Raw genomic sequence first — 21,485 nt, 5'->3', positions numbered from 1 at the left:
CAGAAAGCTGCCATCTTAGTCACTGTTTAAAGCGGAACTTCCATCATTTTTTTATCTTTCCTTCTATTAAATCTTCTGCCCTTGTTGTTGTTTTAACTTTGGATAGTAAAACATTTTTTTTTTCTGCCATTAAATACCTTTTACAGCCCACTTCCTGTTTCTGGTCTGGTCATTAGCCTAGGCTTATGACATCATGCACAGCTCTCTCTTCTCACTCATGTGAGAGTTGGAAGGGAAGGGAGATGAGTCATAAGAGGGCCAATGAGAGCTTCAGGGCTGCAGAGCTGGGAGGTGTGCCTCTGTGTAAATCCAGGAAGTGAACTGGCAGCAGCTTCAGCTGCCCACAGTTAAAATGGATGCAGCCAGACTCAGTGAAGCGAGATTTCTGCAGCATATTTGGCAAGTATAGAATCACAGTATATATAAAATAATATGCAAAGTGGTTGGAGTGAAGCTTCAGAATGGCGAAGATGTTTTTATTACAAATTATGTAAGCAGACTGCAGTTCCTCTTTAATCTGCAACTGCCATGATGCTGCACATGTGATCAGTTATGACACCAGCCATTTGATGGTTTGATAGTTTGGTTGAGAGCACAACCAATGTGACAGCTAGCATTTCCGGCATGTCGGAAATGTTAACTGTTTTTTGAAACGATCAAATCGATGGGTTTACTCACTGCTTTAAATCCCAGGTTCTAATTTTTCTCCACTCTATCCAAGATGAAAAAATGTTTTGGCTGAACTTACACTTTGAAGTGGTTGTAAACCTTAGACAGGAAAAATGAACAAAGCCTATCCCTCTATAGTGTGTACTTGTCTCTATTCAGAGCACTGGGTGTCATTTCTGTCAGCTGCTTCCTCTGCTATCAGCATGACTCACTCCTTGCAAGTTTTCCTGACACCAAGAGAAAAAGGTGACAGGGGAGGGATCTCCAGCTGATTGACAGTCTTAGCTCTGTTCAGGGGGGAGGGAGGGGGGTGTGTTAGTTCCCTCCAATCAGCTCTCCGCTCCCTGATTTTCAGAGCTGAGAGATCCTGTGTAAATTCTACACTTTAAATGCCTGTAGGGGAAGGATTGCTGTAGATCAGGGGTATTCAATTAGCGGACCTCCAGCTGTTGAAGAACTACAAGTCCCATGAGGCACAGCAAGACTGACAGCCACAAGCATGACACCCAGAGGCAGAGGCATGAAGGGACTTCATTGCAACAGCTGGAGGTCCGCTAATTGCATATCCCTGCTGTAGATAAACAAGTACAACTTATGTAGGAGGATTGGTTTCATCTCTTTGTATCACCTGAGGCCAGTTACGTCACTGGGTATATGTGAGGGTTTACAATCACTTTAAGTAAATAAATGGATAAGAGGATATACATACTGTATACTTGAGTGACTTTAATATTAAACTGGTATTTTGATACTCTGACACTAACAGGCAACGTAAGGTTCCCTTGAACATCGAATTATTCCTATTTCCTCTTCACAGATTCAAGCCTATCTTCAGCCTGGATACAGTGGAGGGGGGGGGGGGTTAATGCTTTAATTTTGGCTGTGACCCCATTGAGGAGATCCTCCTTCCCTTCTCGTCTATGAGACACCCATACAAGAAATAAGGGGATGCAGCTCCCACCAGGGACAGGAAGGCAGAGATAGCATTAAAAACATTGACAGAAGTTCTAGCCATTTCTCCGTCTATTAAAAGGCCTCCTTGTTTTTGTTTGTGTCCCCACTGGAGAAATTTTCCATCTCTTCCTGTTCTGAGAGAATGTAAAGGGAAGTCTCCCCAGCAGGTACAATAAAAGCAGGGGTCTTAATCTTTCCTTCCTCCATGTAAAACATGTGTAGGTGCCATTTTAAATGAAAGGCACTGCAGCACATGGCAACCTGCTTATGCTTATCATATCATACTTTGTTGCAGTAACACGTGAATTTCCCTGCACTTTACTGCAACCCACTGCTGTTAACAGGCCTCCAAATACTTAGCATGCGTAGTGTACTTTACAGAATACACCTACCTATATATGGTGGGGGGGTCAGTAACCTGTAGATCGTGATCTACTGGTAGACAGCAGTCTGGGCTTGCTGACCCGCCATCCCAGAACATCAAACAGAGTGCAATGCAGAGGGACTACTTGTAAAGTTGGAGCTGTAGTAGGGAGCAAGAGCCACATAAGACTTATGTTTACCACCCCCGCCCCAGCCGCACCCCCTTTAGCTGCAGTGCCCAGGGGTGTACATATGTTGCAGCCGCACAGGAGTTATACGCCCTGTCATGGTAGGTGGGTGTAGCACCTGCCAAGCATGACCCATTCAAGTGAAGGAAGCCATTCTGCAAGTGACCTGCAACCTTGTGCAGTACAGCAAACAAGGGGTTAAAGCAGGCAGCGTTGTGTTGCTTTCTCACCACCTGCTTTAACCCCTTGGACCCCACAGAAGCATGCCGTTGCGGGACGCTTGCAGAGTGGCCCTATTTACTTGAATGGGTCACAATTGACAGGCGGTAGCACCTACCAAAAGCAACAGGGGGCCCAATTCCTGCTACAGCATGTGTACACTTTTGGCTGCTGTGTTCAGCAGCCAAAAGGGGTAGAGATTGGGGGAGGTAAACTCAACCACAGGGTTTTACCCCCCCAACTTTAAGCGTGAATGAGCCCTAATGCCGCATACACACGACCTGACTTTCCGTGGGAATGAACTTTGACGGTCTTCTCCACGGAGTTCCGCTGAAACGGACTTGCCTACACACGATCACACCAAAGTCCGGTCGTTTAGAATGCCATAACGTACGACGGGACTAGAAAAAGGAAGTTCAATAGCCAGTAGCTGCTCTTGCGCCGTTTTTGGTCCGTCGGAATAGCATACAGACGAATGGATTTCTCGATAAGAATTGAGTCCGTCGGAAAGATTTGAAACGTTCTATTTCTAGGTCCGTCAGAATTTTCTAAAGAAAAAGTCAGACGAAGCCCACACACGATCAGAATGTCCGACGGAATGGTTCTGTCGGACCTTTTCTGCCGGAAAGTCCGGTCGTGTGTACGCGGGATCAAGGTACCGCTGTCTAATGCAACTAACGGCTCATTCACATGTGCAGCAGGCTCTACTGTTCCTCTGAAAAGCAACCTAAGTGTGTTTGAAAGGTGGCGAGGAGGTGATCTGTTGCCTCCCTACTACCGGATTTAAACCCATGATCAGTGGCGTCACTAGGGTTGATGTCACCTGGTGTGGTAAATTATGGTGTCACCCGCCCATCACTGAGCAATCCAGGGCACTGAGCAGGCTAGTGCATGAGCACAGCTCTCCCCCCTGGCCTGCCGCAATGCTCTGTCCTGCCGCTGCGGAGTGACAGCAGAAGCAGGACAGAGCAGTAGACACTGGGCAGTCTAGTGCATCAGGCTCTCTTCTGTCTAGTCTGCCACAGTGCTCTGCAGAATGCTGGGCAGGCTAGTTTCAGGACGACAGCGCACGATCAGGGTGCGCACCCCAAACTGGCCCCTGTAAATTTTGTGTTTTATTCCAGTGTGCCAATCCATGCGCTGTCACGGATGGGAGTGACACCATCATGGGCGGATATCACTTCCTTCTTAATGGTGTCATCCAGGCCTGGACTGGGTCAAAAAATAGAGCCAGGCATTTTAGACTGAGAAGCCCCGTGTAATCTCCCAAGTGTAAATCCCCCCCCCAGTGTAATCCTCCCAGTATAACAGTGTAATTCCCCCTCCCCCCCGTAAATCCCCCCAGTATAAACCCTCCCCATCATTGTACTCCGTGTAAATCCCAGCACCATTGTACTCCCCCGTGTAAATCCCCGGCAGTGTATCCCCCGTTAACCCCCCCCCTCCTGTGTAAATACCCTCAAGTGTAATCCTCCCCAATGTAACCCCCCCGTGTAATGCCCCCAACGTACCCCCCTTGTGTAATGCCCCCTTTGTAATCTCCCCAATGTACCCCACCCATGTAATGCCCCAATGTACCCCCCCTGCGTAATCCCCCTAATGTACCCCCCTTTGAATATCTGCTCATTGTGACTATGCAGTGTATATCTCCCCTCCCCACATTTACAGACCTCAGATCAGCATGGCTCTGTCCACATAGATGTCCCTCCTCCTAGGCTCCTCCTCCTGTTGTGGATATACTGTCAGAGTATAGGCTCCGTCGGTTGCGAGGTATTTACTAATTGTGACAGGCAGCTGGTACCTCTCCCTGCCTGCCTGTCTCAATAATAGGTGATTGCAGTGCCAGTTCCCAGAGGATATGCGGGCATCGGGCACTGGGCTATGTGGGACACAATTCTTTCTTCTCCTCACTCCCCGAACATCGCGGGCAGCTAAGTACACAGCAAAGATACCGGAGTGCCCAGGGGAAGAAGGAAGAGGAGAGAGCCACGGCGCCTCTCTCAATCCAGTGCTGTGCCAGGTGTCACCCCTCTGGCGGTGTTCACCCGGGTGTGGCCCACACCCCCCGCTCCCTCCTAGCAATGCCACTGCCCATGATTGCTGTGCAATTCACGTGATTGCGACACAGTAGTACGGCAATTACAGGTTTAAATCAGGTGTGGGGAGGTGACACTGTGCCCAGTGATCTTTGACTTCTCCCATGTTGTTCAGACAGATGTCCACCTCTTTAAAGTTGCCTACTCCTGCTATATAATATAAAGTTACACAATACCTACATGCAGCCTGACGTCAGCTTCACTTACCATTGCACATAAAGCCGCTTACACGTGGGCACGTGGCTGTATTGAACTGGCAGTATCTTCCTTCATACCGACGTTCTGGAGAATCTGCAAAGCACTGGCACACTCCGCACAGGCACTCCCCTTGTCCCGAACAGATTTCATCGCTTCCAGGGGCTATACATGACTGACTGTCTATAGCTTGACTAGATGAGCAGTTGCAGACCTCCCCTCTCCTGTGAAAGAGATGAACACAGCAAGTATTTTATCATGTGTGGAATCACCAACCTCCGACAACACAGCAACCATATTTAAATAAAACAATAAACAATCAGAGGCCTCTGATGCCATTGATCTGACGTTAAAATTGATACAGGGTATTGCTTTCCTATATGTGATGAGTGCATTTCATCTTTTTTTTTTATAAGAAAAGATGGCAGTAAAATGCTATGTTAGCTCTACGTTTTTTTGAGCATTAAACTTCCACACCACCGAGCCATTGGGGAATATTGACCAATCAGGAGACAGATCTGAGACGTTGGTTGAGAGTGAAAAGTCCAGTCCACCTCGTTTGGTCTGTATGATAATTAGCAAAGAAAAGTAAATTTTGATCTCTATTATGGAGGCAATTTTGCAAGATGAGAGTGTGCCCAAAGAGAGAGAAGGGTGATGTGTCGTCTCTTGCACTTTCTGGGCACTAAAGCAATTAAGTGTTTTGGTAGAGCACTGTATGCAGCATGCTCTTTGAGATATTTGGAAGATTATTGGACTATTTATTTTGACACATGATCACACCGTGCATGTTCTGCTGGAGATTGGACTTTAATGACAAATTTTGAAAGACTTTAATGTTGTACAAACACCCAGGATAAATTACACATGGTTTTGCTTTAGATTTATATTCAAATATTTCAATAGTGCAGCAATCATTTATACATTTGTTTTGGAGTGGATTTATTCCCTTTTTTTTTTGTTAGCAGCCTAAAGTGTGTAACTAGTGTGCAAGATACTAATAGTGTAATTACACAACCATTATTTGCCCATAAAACCTGAACTCCAGGTAGATATAAAATACACAAATGTATGCAGCTATACTGTATTATAAAAAGCAGAGCCCTGCAGACAAAGTGCCGTATAGTCAAAGCTATGGTATTCCCCAGTAGTAAATTATGGCTGTGAAAGTTGGACCATAAGGAAGGCTGAACGCTTGAGAATTGATGCTTTTGAACTATGCTGTTGGAGAAGGCTTTTAAAAAGTCCCTTTGATGGCAAGAAGATCAAACCAGTCAAGCTTGAAGGAAATCAACCCTGAATATTCACTGGAAGGACAGATCCTGAAGCTGAAACTCAAATACTTTGGCCACCTAATGCGAAGAGAGGACTCATTGGAAAAGACCCTGATGCTGGGAAACATGGAAGGTAAAAGGAGAAGAGGACGACAGGACAGAAAGCAAGATGGATAGATAGCATAATCGAAACAATGAACATGAAGTTAAGCAAGCTTCAGCAGGCAGTGGAGGACAGAAAAGCCTGGCGCGCTATGGTCCATGAGGTCACAAAGAGTCAGACACGACTAAATGACTAGATACTGTATATTCATTAATAAATCATTAAGGTTTTTTTTTTTATACCACCAGTGTAAGTATCTGAATTTGACTTGATATCAGTCCCTTGCAATCTCCTGTGGAGCAGTACTCAGATTGGGAGAGGGAGGGCAAGTTGGGGAGTAGCAATTCTAATAATGCTTAAAGTGAAACATTAAAAGTGCTAAATTCCTTTAACTAACATGCCTGGGGAATGCCCTTAACCTGCCTGGGAAGTGGCTGAGACCAGATTCTTCATAAACGGGGGCTTCCAGATGCCAATAAGCCCCTGCCCACTAACCCCCACAACCACTGAGCCAGGGTTGTGGGTAGAGGCCTTTGTCCTCATGTGCCTGGTATAGTTCAGGAGGGGGATGAACATGCTGGTGCCCACCCATCCTTTCTGGCACTGCTGCTTCCCTAACAACGGAAGAAGGAAGCTGTCATATATAGTAGCGGGAGAACAACCCTCTACTTTATATGATGTTCAGCTCCTGCCAAATAAGCTTAAAGTCTGGCATTCAGAGAAAGGCCAGAACAAGCAAAGCCCAGTTCGAGCCAGTGTTTGGACCAAACTAGGAGTTTATCCCTAGTAGTGAGAAGGCAGCACATTATTCCTTAATTGTAATAAAGAAAATGGTGTCATTCCAATAGCTGTGCTGTCTAGCAGAGCTGTATAAGTCTCAGGAATAGATGGACAGATAAACAAATTCTTTGGCAGATAAAACAACTCCCAAATATGTATTGCATCTGTGTATTTAGCTGTTTCCTGGAGTCGGTTTATTATAATCAAAGCACAGAAAATGTGTCACTGATTACTTTTACCCAACTCTTCTACACAAGTTAAAGAACTACATTCAAATGCTCCAACAAAAAGACAGATATGTTTGATAAAATCTATAGGAAAACTCAGGATTAGTCTTACCAGTTAACCTTGCACTCACAATGCCCACATACAAAGTGCCCATTCCCATTGCACTTGGGAGAATTCATTTCTTTTTGCTATGGATGGAAAAGAATGGACAGGAACAGTCATGAGCTTTGAACAAACCAAAACCAAGAGAGCAATAATATACATGGTACGAGGAAGTCGAGGAAGCGGATTATATGTTCCACCATGTTTACACGTTTGAGGAATGTAAAGCTTCAATTTTTGTATCCACTTACCTGTTCACACGGGCAGACATCACATATGACGGAAGCATCAATCTCCAGGCCATTGGTAAACGTGGACGGTCTGAGGATGACATTGCCTGCCTGGTCCTGTTTTGGAAGATTACAAACGTCCTGCCCACCAACCTTCTCTAGAGCCTTCACATTAACCTTGAATGTCCCCTGCATGGAATAAATAGTTCAGAACATTCTTTGCTCATTATCCGCATCGTATGAAATACAACAGCAAAATTAAAAAAGTAGTCAATGATTTATCCAATAATTACATAAAATTAAACTGTATATGACTGGTTGTCATTGTAAGACAACTGGCTTGCTCCAATGACACTCACCACTTCACCACGAGTCACCTGGAAGGACCCAGCTTCTGTTAATGTGGATGATTCTGAGGAGACGAATATATTTAAGGCACGTGGAGTGTTATGATCCCTGATGTGCATTCGGGATCTGATTGCCTACAACAAAAAAAGTATATTTAGTAAGTAGTGCTTGTAGCTTTTACTGGACAGCACTTGAAAAATACTATAACTAAATGAAATGAAAGTGCAATATAACATGGCTTTATCATCAATGATGATATAATTGTACTGATTACAGTATAGTATTAGGCAGACATATGGATGGTTGTTATAACTATGCCTTTTAATGCCTTATTGAATCGGTTTGCCACCTTAGTGGAGGATGTAATGGTGTGAAAGATGTGAAGTCAGGTAAACTGTTACTAAGCGCTTGTACTGTATATACTGTATACACTATTAATCAAGGGTTGTAAAAATGTCAGCAGAGGGATGAGCTCTTCAGTTTGCTCCTTCTCCTTTATTCAAATTAAAAAAAAACTAGCTCTAGGTGCTCATTGCACATTCATAGTTTTTGTTCTCAAGAAAGCATTAAAACATCACAATTATAACAACCAAGGACCTTAACGCGTTTCACCCTAGATATGCTTATGAGAAAGTATATTTTGAGAAAAACACATTAAGGTGCTTGGTTGTTATAACTATGCTGTTTAATGCCTTCTTGAGAATAAAATCTGCAACTGAGCAGTGAGCACCTGGAAACCATTTTTTGCTTTGGAACTTTGCATATTGGGATTTGGCAAAGTCAGGGGTATGAGTTTTGCCTTTGCAACATTGTATGGGGATGCCAAATACTCCCTTGCAGTAGCAGTTTTCAGAGAAATCTGTCCTGCTTCATTCATATATTGTATTGCTTCGTCATCATGCACAAACTGCATTGCTTAGGTTTCTTGCCCACGGCTGCAAGAGGGTGTACAGCATGCATGGCGTAAAAATGGCCAGCAAAAGGAGACACATGTGCAGCATACAGTCTCCCATTGCAATGAATGGCCACACACTGCTAGGAAAGAGCTTAAACCATTGATTACTTAAACTCTCGCATGCACAGGGGCGTACCACCCTGGACAAAAAACAGTCTTGGTCCAGATTATATGTAAAGCAGGGTTGTCAGGTCACCAGCCTGGTTCAACTGCCTGACAGCGCTGTGTTAATCTTGGAACTGGTAGGAGAGAATTACAAATCCTTGGACAAGTGAAACAGCTCCCATATACAGTATCTCACAAGTGGGTACACCCCTCACATTTTCGTAAATATTTAATTTTATCTTTTCATATGACAACAGTGAAGAAATGACACTTTGCTACAATGTAAAGTAGTGAGTGTACAGCTTGTATAACAGTGTACATTTGGTTTCCCCTCAAAATAACTCACACAGCCATTAATGTCTAAACCGCTGGCAACAAAAGTGAGTTCACCCCTAAGTGAAAATGTCCAAATTGGGCCCAAAGTGTCAATCTTTTGTGTGGCCACAATTATTTTCCAGCACTGCCTTAACCCTCTTGAGCATGGAGTTCCCCAGAGCTTCCCAGGTTGCCACTGGAGTCCTCTTCCACTCCTCCATGACGATATCACGGAGCTGGTGGATGTTAGAGACCTTGCACTTCTCCACCTTCCATTTGAGGATGCCCCACAGATGCTCAATAGGGTTAGGTCTGGAGACATGCTTAGCCAGTCCATCACCTTTACCCTCAGCTTCTTTAGCAAGGCAGTGGTTGTCTTGGAGGTGTGTTTGGGGTCGTTATGTTGGAATACTGCCCTGCAGCCCAGTCTCTGAAGGGAGGGGATCATGATCTGCTTCAGTATGTCACAGTACATGTTGGCATTCATGGTTTCCTCAATGAACTGTAGCAGGCAGCACTCATGCAGCCCCAGACCATGACACTCCCACCATCATCCTTGACTGTAGGCAAGACACACTTGTCTTTGTACTCCTCGCCTGGTTGCCGCCACACACTCTTGACACAATCTGAACCAAATACGTTTATCTTGGTCTCATCAGACCACAGGACATGGTTCCAGTAATCCATGTTCATGGTCTGTCTTCAGCACGTTTGCGGGCTTCCTTGTGCATCATCTTTAGAAGAGGCTTCCTTCTGGGATGAAAGCCACGCAGACCAATTTGATGCAGTGGGCAGCGTATGATCTGAGCACTGATAGGCTGAACCCCCAGCAATGCTGGCAGCACTCATACGTCTATTTCCCAAAGACAACTTCTGGATATGATGCTGAGCACATGCACTCAACCTCTTTGGTCGACCATGGCGAGGCCTGTTCTGAGTGGAACCTGTCCTGTTAAACCGCTGTATGGTCTTGGCCACCGTGCTGCAGCTCAGTTTCAGGGTCTTGACAATCTTCTTATAGCCTAGGACATCTTTATGTAGAGCAACATTTCTTTTTTTCAGACCCTCGGAGAGTTCTTTGCCATGAGGTGCCATGTTGAACTTCCAGTGACCAGTTAAGAGAGTGAGAGCGATGACACCAATTTTAACACACCTGCTCCCCATTCACACCTGAGAGACCTAACACTAACGAGTCACATGACACCGGGGAGGGAAAATAGCTAATTGGTCACAATTTGGACATTTTCACTTAGGGGTGTAATCACTTTTTTTGCCAGGGGTTTAGACATTAATGGCTGTGTGTTGAGTTATTTTGAGGGGACAGCAAAATATCAAATAAGCCAACCAACCATTTGTCAATATTCTAACAGATTGTGGATACGCTAGGAATTCTGAGCAACGCAAGGTTCTGCATACCTTGAAAGCTGTGTCCAGGAGGTTTACTATGTTGGAAGAATCTTCTTGCAATTCTCCAATCTCGGCCATTGTGAAGTACTTATGTAATTCCTGTGTGAACAAGAAAAGTAGATTACCTTAAAAATTGTACCTTTTGTATCCATCTCCCCAAAAATTTTTATTCATTTTCTGGTATGAGAGTGTGCCTAGGCATTCATGTGTCTCCAGCCTCTTAGCTCTGCAGTGTGAGATCTGAGGCACTGCTGCCTTTAACTGCTGGTCTCGGGAGATTTGGAACAAGATTTGGTGATGTCACTGCTGCGCTACTCATAGTTTTCCTTGCTGGAGGCTCTGACACGAGGAAGTAAATCAGGGAACAGAGGGGCGCCAGACTAAGTGCAGCGTTTAAAACCAATAATTTATTAAAAATGACAAATGGCAGCTCACAAGATAGCGCAAGAGTGATACAGGCGTAGTATCTGAAAAGTAGGAACGTCCGTCTTAAAGCCTCTCCAAGCTGTTCTAATGCCGCAGCAGCCTCGGACACAAGCTGTATTCCTGGATGGAAGTAGAAAGCGTCTGAACGCCACTGTAATCAGCGTGGAATGCAAGGTCTGAAGAAGAAGCTGCTTTGAAACGCATTACCACCCACTCCACGTCAGCACGTCCAACACGCCCTTTGTGTGACATTACGCTCGGCCTGGCGCCATCTTGCATTCCACGCTGGTTACAATGGCGTTTGGCAGCTTCCTACTTTCATCCAGGAGCACAGCTTGTGTCCGAAGCTGCTGAGGCATTAGGACGGCTTGTAGAGGCTTTAAGACGGACGATCCCACTTTACATATACTACGCCTGTATCACTCAGCTATCTTGTGAGTTGCCATTAGTCATTTTTATTAAATTATTGGTTTTAAACACTGCACTTAGTCTGGCGACTCTCTGTTCCCAGCTTTCCACCCACAGTCTACTGCTTCGCTCTAAGGGAGCTGCCATCAAGTGCTCAGCTGATACCCCTCTATGGACTTTCCTCATGAACTGATATCACATTGTGATAGGTTTATAATTTTGTGATTTGCTGTTTACCACTATATGGACTTTTTATGTACTGAGTCAATATATGATATTTAGTTATTTGATATGTGCCTTTATACACCCCTCTAGCACCACTATATACTCCTTTCATGAGAAAGTAAAGCCATGCTTTTAAAAACATGTTATGCACTGTGTCTGTGTGAAGGTGGCCAAGACATGGCAAGTCAGTAGTGGGGGAAAGATCAGCTTCATATAGACCAGTGGTTCTCAAGCTTTCTAGTGCCTTGACCCCTTAAAAAAATTTCCAAGTTGTGAGGACCCGACAGTAAAATTTTTGTAGCGTGGATTGTCAGCACCCAAGGCAACACAAGTAATTTGCGCCCCTAACCCACGGACATTTAGTGCTCCCTGAGTCCCTTCCACTCGTACAGTATTAAAACCCCTTATGGTACATTTTAGGATGTACCACTCTTTGTTCGTCTTTCCCTTTTATCTCTCTATCCCAATTTCTTGTTTTTTTTTTCCCCCTATCCCTCTCTAGCTGTCTTAATCGTTCTCCTATTCTTTCTCTCCCTTTTTCTTTGTTCCTCCCCCTCTTTTCCTCTCCCTTCCATGTATTCTCTATTTTTATTCCTTCTTTTACTCCTTGGTGGGGGGTGGGGGGGATGGGATGAGTGGCAGTGCTGGGGGGAGTTGGGATGAGTGACAGTGCTGGTGGAGGGTGAGATCAGTGACAGTGTTGGGGGGAGTTCTGATTAGCCAACTTAGGTGCTCTTGATCAGGGTCATCTGCTGATCTGAGAACTGTAGTGGGGACTTTTAATGACAACTCTAATCACAGGTAGTGTGACTCACTGTGTCTCCAGCTTCACTGTGTCTCCAGCTCTGTGGTGTCTCGCAGCAGTGACACCTATGCTGAAATCAGGAGATAGGGTCTCCTCCAGCCCCTCCCACTTTACATTCCTCACCAGTCAGCTGACCTCTAGTCTTTGCCCCCCAGCCATGCCGTGAACTGAATGGGTTCCTGGGTGGCCACATGCTCCAGGGACAGCCTTGCTGGGTGGCCACGAAAAAGCTGGGAGAGTGATGGGGGCTTCAGGAACAGCCCAGGATTCGGTGACCCCTAGCAAATCGTCATTTGACCCCTGTGGGGGTCCCAACCCCCAGGTTGAGAACCACTGATATAGACCATAATAAGCAATACTGGTGAGTAGTGTTTTGCTCTCTACCTGCCAATTTTTGGTCACATCGCCCAGAGTTCAGTTCCTCTTTAAAGTGACTCTGAGCTTTGCCCATTACTGCAAATCTCCACAGATGTACATACTTACATCGCTCTCCTGCTGCTCTATTTAGCCGCCTATCGTGAATATAAAGTCATGTGTAAACTAGAAGTCACTTGGGTTGTAGTTGACACAAGCCTATTCTCTGTCTCCCAGCATGCTGTTTGGCCCATCGTTGTTACATGGAGTAACATGCTCTTCCATACCCAGAAGTACCAGGTATTTCCTTTGGCTCCTGGAACCAAACAGGGGAGCAATATAAAAGGTGAGTATGTGCTGCTGGGGATGGGTCCGGGGATGGGTCTGGGCATGGGTCTGGATCTGGGGGTGGGTCAAAACAAACCTTTTGCTTTTCTCTGAATAGGCTATGTAAATCTCAGGACTGGCTGGACGGAATTACAAATCATTTGAAAAATAAAACATTTCCCACATAATCATAAAGGGGAAAGTCACCTCTTTGCCTATAGGCTCATGTCTACATTTCCTAGTACTATATCTGGCTCTGAATTTACATTATGTACAACATTAAGGGCAAAAAGACCAGTAATCTTAATAGTCCACTGATACTTACATTCTCCATGCTAACCCTCTGCCCTTTATACCCAATGGAATCCTGAGTCTAATGACCTTTTTCCTCCCTGTATTACAGTGGTCAGGCCTGGCATTTGGCCACACTGGACCCAAGTGCTGCATCTAGGAGAAGCGGAAGAAGGGTACATGCTCCTCCCATATTAGTATTTCCAAAGTCCCCTAAAGATGAACGGAGCAGCAGGAAACACGGTGAAGGAGAGTATCCCTTGGAAGGGAAGTGAGCTATTACCCTGAATGGCTTTAGCCCTTTTGGTTTATGGCTTACCTCATAGTAGCTGTAGGAATGGTTGGTAACAGCGAAGATTGGGATGATGTTATGTTTTGCAAGAAGTCGCACAAGAGTGGGAACGGATGGATAATCCTGAAGAACGTCATACGTGTAAAGGCCTGTTCTATCCAGGTGACAGCGTTCATCATTTCTAGGCAGGATCCCATCAAGAACGTTCATTCCATCAGCTTCATAGTGAAATGCCGACTCCGTGGAAAAGACCAAAATATGGGTGCTGCCATCTCTCCAACCAATATCATTCTGTAAAAAGAAAGGTTACTATAGATACATTGTATATTATTCCTACATATATTGAGGTCTGTGGGGGTCATTTACTAAAACTGCACGGTGTAAAATTTGGCGTAGCTCTGCCTAGAAACCAATCGGTTTCCAGTTTTCATTGTCAAAGCTTAATTGAACAAACTGAAGTTTGAAGCCGATTGGCTTCCATACTCATCTGCACCAGATTCTGACTGCACTAGCTTTAGTAAATCTCATCCTGTGTATTTCCTATGCTAACCTTTGACAAAACTTTAAAATATATACCTCTAAAAAGTGTGACATGGTGATAGGACATTACACTCTAGATTTCCTTCTTGGCAAGGACTTGTGTCAATGTCCGTATGTACTATCTAAAGTAATGTGTGATTTATTGACAGCATACAAATGAAAAAAACAACACCAATGACTTTTGGGAGAGGTACACCACTGACTATTAATGCTTTTTTGGGGGAAGACATCAATGAATGCCAATGTTTTTCAGGTGGATGGGACACCATAGACTACCAATAAAAGGTCTTTAAGGGGGGGGGGGGGGAGAAGGTGGGAAAACACTAATGCCTATACGGGAAGGGGTGGGGCAGCTATCACTGACCACCAAGGCCTTTAAAGGGGGAAGGAGAAAGGGGGGGGGGGGGGGGAACGCAACTTATGACCAATGCTTTTTGGGAGGGGGGGGGGTTACTACTGTAAAAATAATGTTTTTTAAGGCTAAAGTACTACTGACCACCAAAGTTTTTTTAAGAGGAGGTTGGAACTATCACTGATCACCATAGCCGTGAAAGAAGAAGGTTTAGCAAGTAACAACCACTAAACAAATGCTTTTTCACCCTCACCAGCTCTTAGGGCCTAATCATGCCAGAATGGTCTACTCCATTTATTGCACATTAGGTTGCACGTTACTTGTCTTATGTTAAGGCTTCCAATGCACCACATTGCAAAAGAAATCAGACATGCACCAAGTTTAATGAGTGCATGACATTGCAATATGTAGCAGACATTACTGGGCTTTGTGGTGTGCTGCAAGTGAGTTGCAATAGGAGTGTGCATTGCAGTTCCATTCATAATTCGTAATGAATGGCACCTCAGTGCTCCAAAGCACATAGTGTGCATTATCACAGTGCCCTAGTATGACTGTGCCATCACTGACCAACAATGTCTGAGAAGGGGTTGAGATGAGTGTGGTTAATCTACTGACCATCAATAACTTGAGAGAGGGGATTCTTCCTTTCAATGATGTTGACAATGGGGAATTCTTTCACCTACACTGTTACTGACCGGTGACCAGAAGGCAGGACTATGTTCTGTACTCCTGACTTTTGCATTCTTTAAGTTATGTTGTACATTACATACACTTAACCACTGCACTGTATACTCTGTGATTTATGTTATATAGTCCGACTGATGCACTCTGTACCCTGTGTTGTACATCAGTGGTCATCAACCCTGTCCTCAGGGCCCACTAACAGGCCAGGTTTGCAAGATAACTGAAATACATCACAGGTGATAGGATTTGCTGCTTAGTGATTGCAGTATTCTAGTCCGCATCCCCCAAAGGTAATACATAAAACCTGGCCTGTTAGTGGGCCCTGAGGACAGGGTTGATGACAGGGTTGATGACCACTGTTGTACATTACATAGTTCTGCCCACCGGACCGAATTGTTGATTGCTATGTAGTCCGACTATTTAACTAAATTTTTCTTTAAGGTAGGATCAGAAATGTGTGTTAGCTGTCTGCCTATATTCTGTGTAAAGAATGGCAGGTGTAATGAAATAAGATAATTTTTTAAGACTTGAGCTTTGTGCTGAGGGATATGTGCTGAACGTCATTTATGCCACTGTATTTTAGCAGTATTTTGTGAGTACAAGGAATGCAGCATGCATATGTGGTGTATACTGTGAGTAAAAAAGAAAAAAGGAAGGCGCACCGACCTAGTGCATTACCATTGGTAAAGCTTTATTGAGGCATAAAACAGCAAAGTGTATACTCACAAACGAGCATGGATCACAGGCATTGGCAATATGAACACCAACAAATCAGGACCAGACGTCAAGTAGATAGGGCGATGGCCTAAGCGAGCAATGGCCTAAGCGGGCAAAGGAAAGGGGTTCTCCCCCGAAACGCGTCAGCCATGGCCCTATCTACTTGACGTCTGGTCCTGATTTGTTGGTGTTCATATTGCCAATGCCTGTGATCCATGCTCGTTTGTGAGTATACACTTTGCTGTTTTATGCTTCAATAAAGCTTTACCAGTGGTAATGCACTAGGTCGGTGTGCCTTCCTTTTTTCTTCAGCCTGTGAATACCCATTATTGTGAGGAGGGCTGCAAGATGGCAGATACCACTGTATGAAGTTGGTCACACTACATACTGAGGAATTAGACACCTGAACGCAGGAGAGATTCTTTTGTGTATACTGTGAGTAGGCTCTGACTACTGCCATGCCCAATATTCACTGCAATTTAACCATTCCCACTTTTTGGCGTAGTGCACCATGCTCACCGCAGATCCTCATCTAAGGTGTCCTTATTTCTACAATTGGCAGGTATGGCTAAGACATGCACCTCGGTACTGGCATTTTATCATGACATCCAACAGGGAAGGGCCTACTTGATCTAAGATTTTGTGAAAAGTTCCTACTTTTTTATTTATATAATTTATTAATAATTTAATCACACTTGCATTTCTTTTTTTTTTTTTTTTTTTTTTTTTTTTTTTACACAGTTCATTGGGCATCCAGTAATGATAGTACTCACTGTGCACACTGCAGTTTGTAAGATGGCATCAAAACCCCCCTCTGGAGCATCCAAATTTCCAGATATCCTCTCGTTCTTTAGCTTATTGCGGAAATCTGAAAGGTCGTCGGTGAGACGGATTACATTCTTGAAGGAGAAGGGAGGAGTGCTGTCTGGCCAAGGCTGCTTCAGCCTAAAAGGTGAAATCACAGGGTGGGATCACTTAGACATCACTTAAAGAGTAACTCCAACCAAATTTTTTTTTCTATGGACAGTTTGAGAAGGGAGGGATAACATATAGGTCAGATGTTTACTGCTTTTCCCCCATTGGGGAAGATTTTCTCTTTTCCTGATAATGATCTTTGAGACAGGAAGGGAGGGAAAATCTAAAATGGCGACATACACAGAAACACAATTAGGGTCCTTGCACAAGAGCCGCTCAATGTAAATGCCAGCATCTCCCCCACCCTGGCAGCCCAGGTGCAGCTTACAGCCTACCATAGACCATGAATGGTTGTGCACTGCTGTACTTGGGTATATGGCAGTGCTATCATAAACACAAATATTGCGTACAGGTGTATGCAAAAAACTGTGTGCAAGGACCTTAAGTGGCATGGCAAAGGGAAACTGTATACATTTCTCTCACTTCCTGTTCTAATGGCGATAGTGGGTAGTCACCTATGTCTGTCCTTACTTATTAAACTGGATCTAAACTGAGACATTTAGATAAACCAATGTTAGCATGGTACATTATGTCCTGCCACCACGATCATGGTACAGGACTCCCAGCTACAAGGGCACAGAGTAGGATTGGGCACTCTGAGTTCAACTGATATAGACAGTGTGTCAACTCACATTTTTCTCTGAAAGCCCTCTCTGTCAAAATAATGTTGCTGATGTGGTCTCAGACTTTTATACTTGGATATTAAAGAGGAACTGAGCTCTGCCCAAAGATGGCAGGCAGAGGGCAATGGAATAGTCACCCAGGGACACTGTTAGAAATCATGCCCCCCACCCCCAACCACCTACCCCCGAAAGGGTGCAGTGGGAAAAGCAGCACTGACTTTATCCGCCTATGCCCTGAAAATGGAAAAAAAAAGTCCTTCCTCTGCTTCCACCTTCTGGGCCCCCCTGTTAACCTCATGGGGTCCAAGGAAATGTAATTTAAGTCCTGGTAAGCAAGTAGGAGTAAGGGTGTGGTATTGTAAAAATCCATTTATTCATTTAGGCAGGAATTAAATAAGTATAAATGGAATTTTCTGAAATATTTCTAACAGTCTTTATCAGGTTGAAGTTATCTCTGCAGTTAGCTATCTCTAATAGGGCGTACACACGGTCGGACTTTGTTCGGACATTCCGACAACAAATTCCTAGGATTTTTTCCGACGGATGTTGGCTCAAACTTGTCTTGCATACACACGGTCACACAAAGTTGTCGGAAAATCCGATCATTCTGAACCCGGTGACGTAAAACCAGTACGTCGGGACTATAAACGGGGCAGTGGCCAATAGCTTTCATCTCTTTATTTATTCTGAGCATGCGTGGCACTTTGTCCGTCGGATTTGTGTACACACAATCGGAATTTCTGACAACGGATTTTGTTGTCGGAAAATTTTATCTCCTGCTCTCCAACTTTGTGTGTCGGAAAATCCGATGGAAAATGTCCGATGGAGCCCACACACAGACGGAATTTCCGACAACACGCTCCGATCGGACATTTTCCATCGGAAAATCCGACTGTGTGTACAGGGCATTATGGTCAGCAGTAAGTAGAACAGATTAAATCAAACATCATAAGACATATTTGTTTCTTTAAAATGGGGGACCCATTTAAAAAGTAGCTGTATGGCTTAACTGTGGCCTTTTAAAAGCACTCCAGCACATTTATAAAGCATGGCTGTATGAATTATAATTGTGGTTAGACTGTGAATCAAGAAATGCACCTTTCATTCTAATGAATTTGGAAAAAAAAAAAAACGTGCCGAGAGGAGGAGACAACAGGTCACGTGACAGGGTCCTCCTCCTATCAGGAAGTGAATTCTGCAGCATAATACAGAGAATGCACCGCAAGATATCGCTGGCTCCACACTTTATTGTATATCTGAATCTACAATACAGCACAGCGTGGAGTATTTTCAGCCCTTTTATTGTGCAGAAAGTAAGCCATGGGTGTTCATGAATAGACCCCAAAAATTCTACTTTGAGTCCAACAGCCTTTAATCATTTCAGTTTGCAAACTAAAGCCATACTTTAATAGAATTTCAATTGAAAACTTTAGATTTTGATCTCCTAATCAGTTGTGGGGTCAAATCGATGTTCGTCTTTGGCCATAGTGATGAGAAAATTTGAAGGAGCACAATGAAAAAATTTTCTCACACGAGTGAATTTCTAGCAGTGTATGGGGTGTGTATCCAAAATTGAATGTTAAAAGCAAACGATTTTCAAAATAATTTTGAGCAACATTCATTAAGTCACCGAATATGCTATTGAGAATTTTTGTACGAATGTTCCTAGGAATATTTGTAAGAACATTCACTGGTAAATATACTAGTGTATGGCCAGCTTTAGTATCAAAGTTCCCCGCTCTAACGATTCATTGTAGACATACAGTATGTGCAGTGATAAAGATGGATGAAAATTTGATTCAATAAGCTTGGTTGACTTACTTCTCTGGTCTCATATCTGTTTGAGGAACAGAAACTTTATCCACAAATTTCCCAAAGCCAATGGTGTAATTACTGGACAATTTTGAGACAACCTCAGCTGTGGAAGTGGGAAAAAAACACGACAAGTTAAAAATTGAATTTTACCTATGTGTATTCAAAGATTTTTGAACCCCAGGGTCAGTTTGTAGCACCTCTACTTTAAAAAAAACAAAACAAAAAAAAAAACACACAACAATAGCTACACTCTGCATGCATTTTAAAAACTGCACTATATTTATGGACCAGCTGTGGTAAATCTTATGAAGAATATGATTTTCTGATTTTGTGAAAGACTTCCAACAGAGGTAGTGAGTCAATCAACAGTATTTGAACATGCTTGGGATTTAAACATGCTTGGGACAAACATGGATCTATACTAAACTACCTCTAGTTCCCTGCATATAGCTAGTAGTGTGCAGCTATACATACACCATTCTCCTGATCCCTCCTGTAATGGCTGGGCCCTTCTGACTAGCAAGGCCTTAGCACCTCCTGATAGTTTTGATACTTCCCCACCCCAGCCTGCTTCCTTGCACTTACTATTGGCGAGTAAGGCTGGCCATCATAGTGATGAGACAATATGTGTTTGGCAGGAGCATTCAGCTGTGACAGGAAGGTTTGGGACATTGTTGCACCAAGGCGCAGAGGCACCTGTCTCTAGGGGTCTGCTTTTTGCCTGCAGAGTCGCTTTAAACTAGCCATAGACATTAGAGTATGGTCAGACATGAAGCCTCAGCTTTAAGAGGTGATTAAAATTTGTTGGGATTGGGCAAAAACCCTTTCTTGCCTATGGCCACCTTTAGAATAAGGAATGGTTGAAACCCCTGTTAATGTTTTGGCTATATATGTCTGGGGTAATTTCCTTTCATTTCTACACCCAGAGATACAACAGGAAGTTGGAAGACATCCCAAAGCGAGGGCAAATACCATCTTTGAACAGGTGTCCCCATTGGAAATCTTCCCCTTTTTCTGGTAACAAGTGTAACATTTTGGATTTTCCAACACTTTTTGTCCTGGTAATAATGGTAACCAAGATATATAAAGGGGCAAATGCCCCCTGTGGAAACACAGAAAGAAATAACCCCTGACAGATGTTCTAAGCCAGTGGTTTTCAACTTGCGAAACGTGTAATGTGGCCCCTGCCATCACCAATGGGTCATACATAATGTTCAATAAATGTAATTCTAGGTATCGCGGTCAGTGATTGCAGAAATACTAGAGGAAATTTTAGTCAAAGTCTGTGGAAATGCTGCAGGCTTGGTTGGGGGCTGGACATACTACAGAAGAAAGTAGGAGACACCGTCTACTGAATGTTGGGGTGTGAGTGAGGGCCACACAATAACAACCAGAGACCTACGTGTGGCCCACAGGCCCAAGGTTGTGCTCCACGGCTCTAAGCTTTCCATGCTTTACCAAAACTAAAAAGAAACTTTGGGTTTCATATACAATTGAAATTTTATGTGCGTGTTTTAAAACTGTCCTCACCCAACTTATCCCCCATTTTCTTGAGATTTTCCAAGTCATCAGACATTGAGTAGGAGAAGTCCATCAAGATATAAAGGTCCACAGGAGTATCCAAAGGCTCAAAGACGCGGTATTCAAAGGTGTGCTCCTCTCCAGCACGCAGTCGCATGGACATTCGTTGAGGATAGACTTGTGTTCTAGACCACTCTTTATTAATCTCTTGTTTCTGTAGACAGATGAAAAGTTACAACTGAGCGCAAAAGCTGTGTAAAGTGTATAGTGGATAGGTTTTCCAATTACAGCTGTAAGCCTCCTATGCGTTGGCTTCGAAATAGGACCTTACAAACAAGGAACAAGGCCTGTAGCGTGCTGCCTAATGTCCTCATCTCTAGCTCATCTCCAGCCAAAACTTTTTTTTAAGTTTTGTATATACTAAAGAGTGAATACTTCTGTTAAGACTTGGTTGCTGTGATTAACCCCGTTGGGGGATTTCACCTCACCTCCTGTTTCTGTGACAATAGGACAAGAAATGAGAGGAACAGTTATCACAGTGATAGAAAGACACAGATAGAGAATATAGCTTTCGAATCTAAAATCAAACACCACACTGA

General features: G+C 43.9%; 1 protein-coding gene across 1 annotated transcript in view; it reads right to left on the bottom strand.

Annotated features, from left to right (window-relative positions):
* Positions 1-21,485, bottom strand: part of ITGB4 (integrin subunit beta 4) — a gene marked incomplete in the record, with an annotated part of 126,861 nt that overhangs the window by 54,363 nt on the left and 51,013 nt on the right. Inside the window, 9 exon segments of the mRNA XM_073608132.1 lie at positions 4,697-4,908; positions 7,181-7,257; positions 7,423-7,590; positions 7,761-7,883; positions 10,541-10,630; positions 13,687-13,950; positions 16,726-16,897; positions 19,372-19,468; positions 20,896-21,100. Of these exon segments, the coding sequence (XP_073464233.1) occupies positions 4,697-4,908; positions 7,181-7,257; positions 7,423-7,590; positions 7,761-7,883; positions 10,541-10,630; positions 13,687-13,950; positions 16,726-16,897; positions 19,372-19,468; positions 20,896-21,100 (1,408 nt within the window).

Source organism: Aquarana catesbeiana, linkage group LG12, assembly GCF_042186555.1.
Source record: "Aquarana catesbeiana isolate 2022-GZ linkage group LG12, ASM4218655v1, whole genome shotgun sequence".
Lineage (NCBI taxonomy): Eukaryota > Metazoa > Chordata > Amphibia > Anura > Ranidae > Aquarana > Aquarana catesbeiana.
This window is presented reverse-complemented; position numbering and strand designations above follow the sequence as displayed.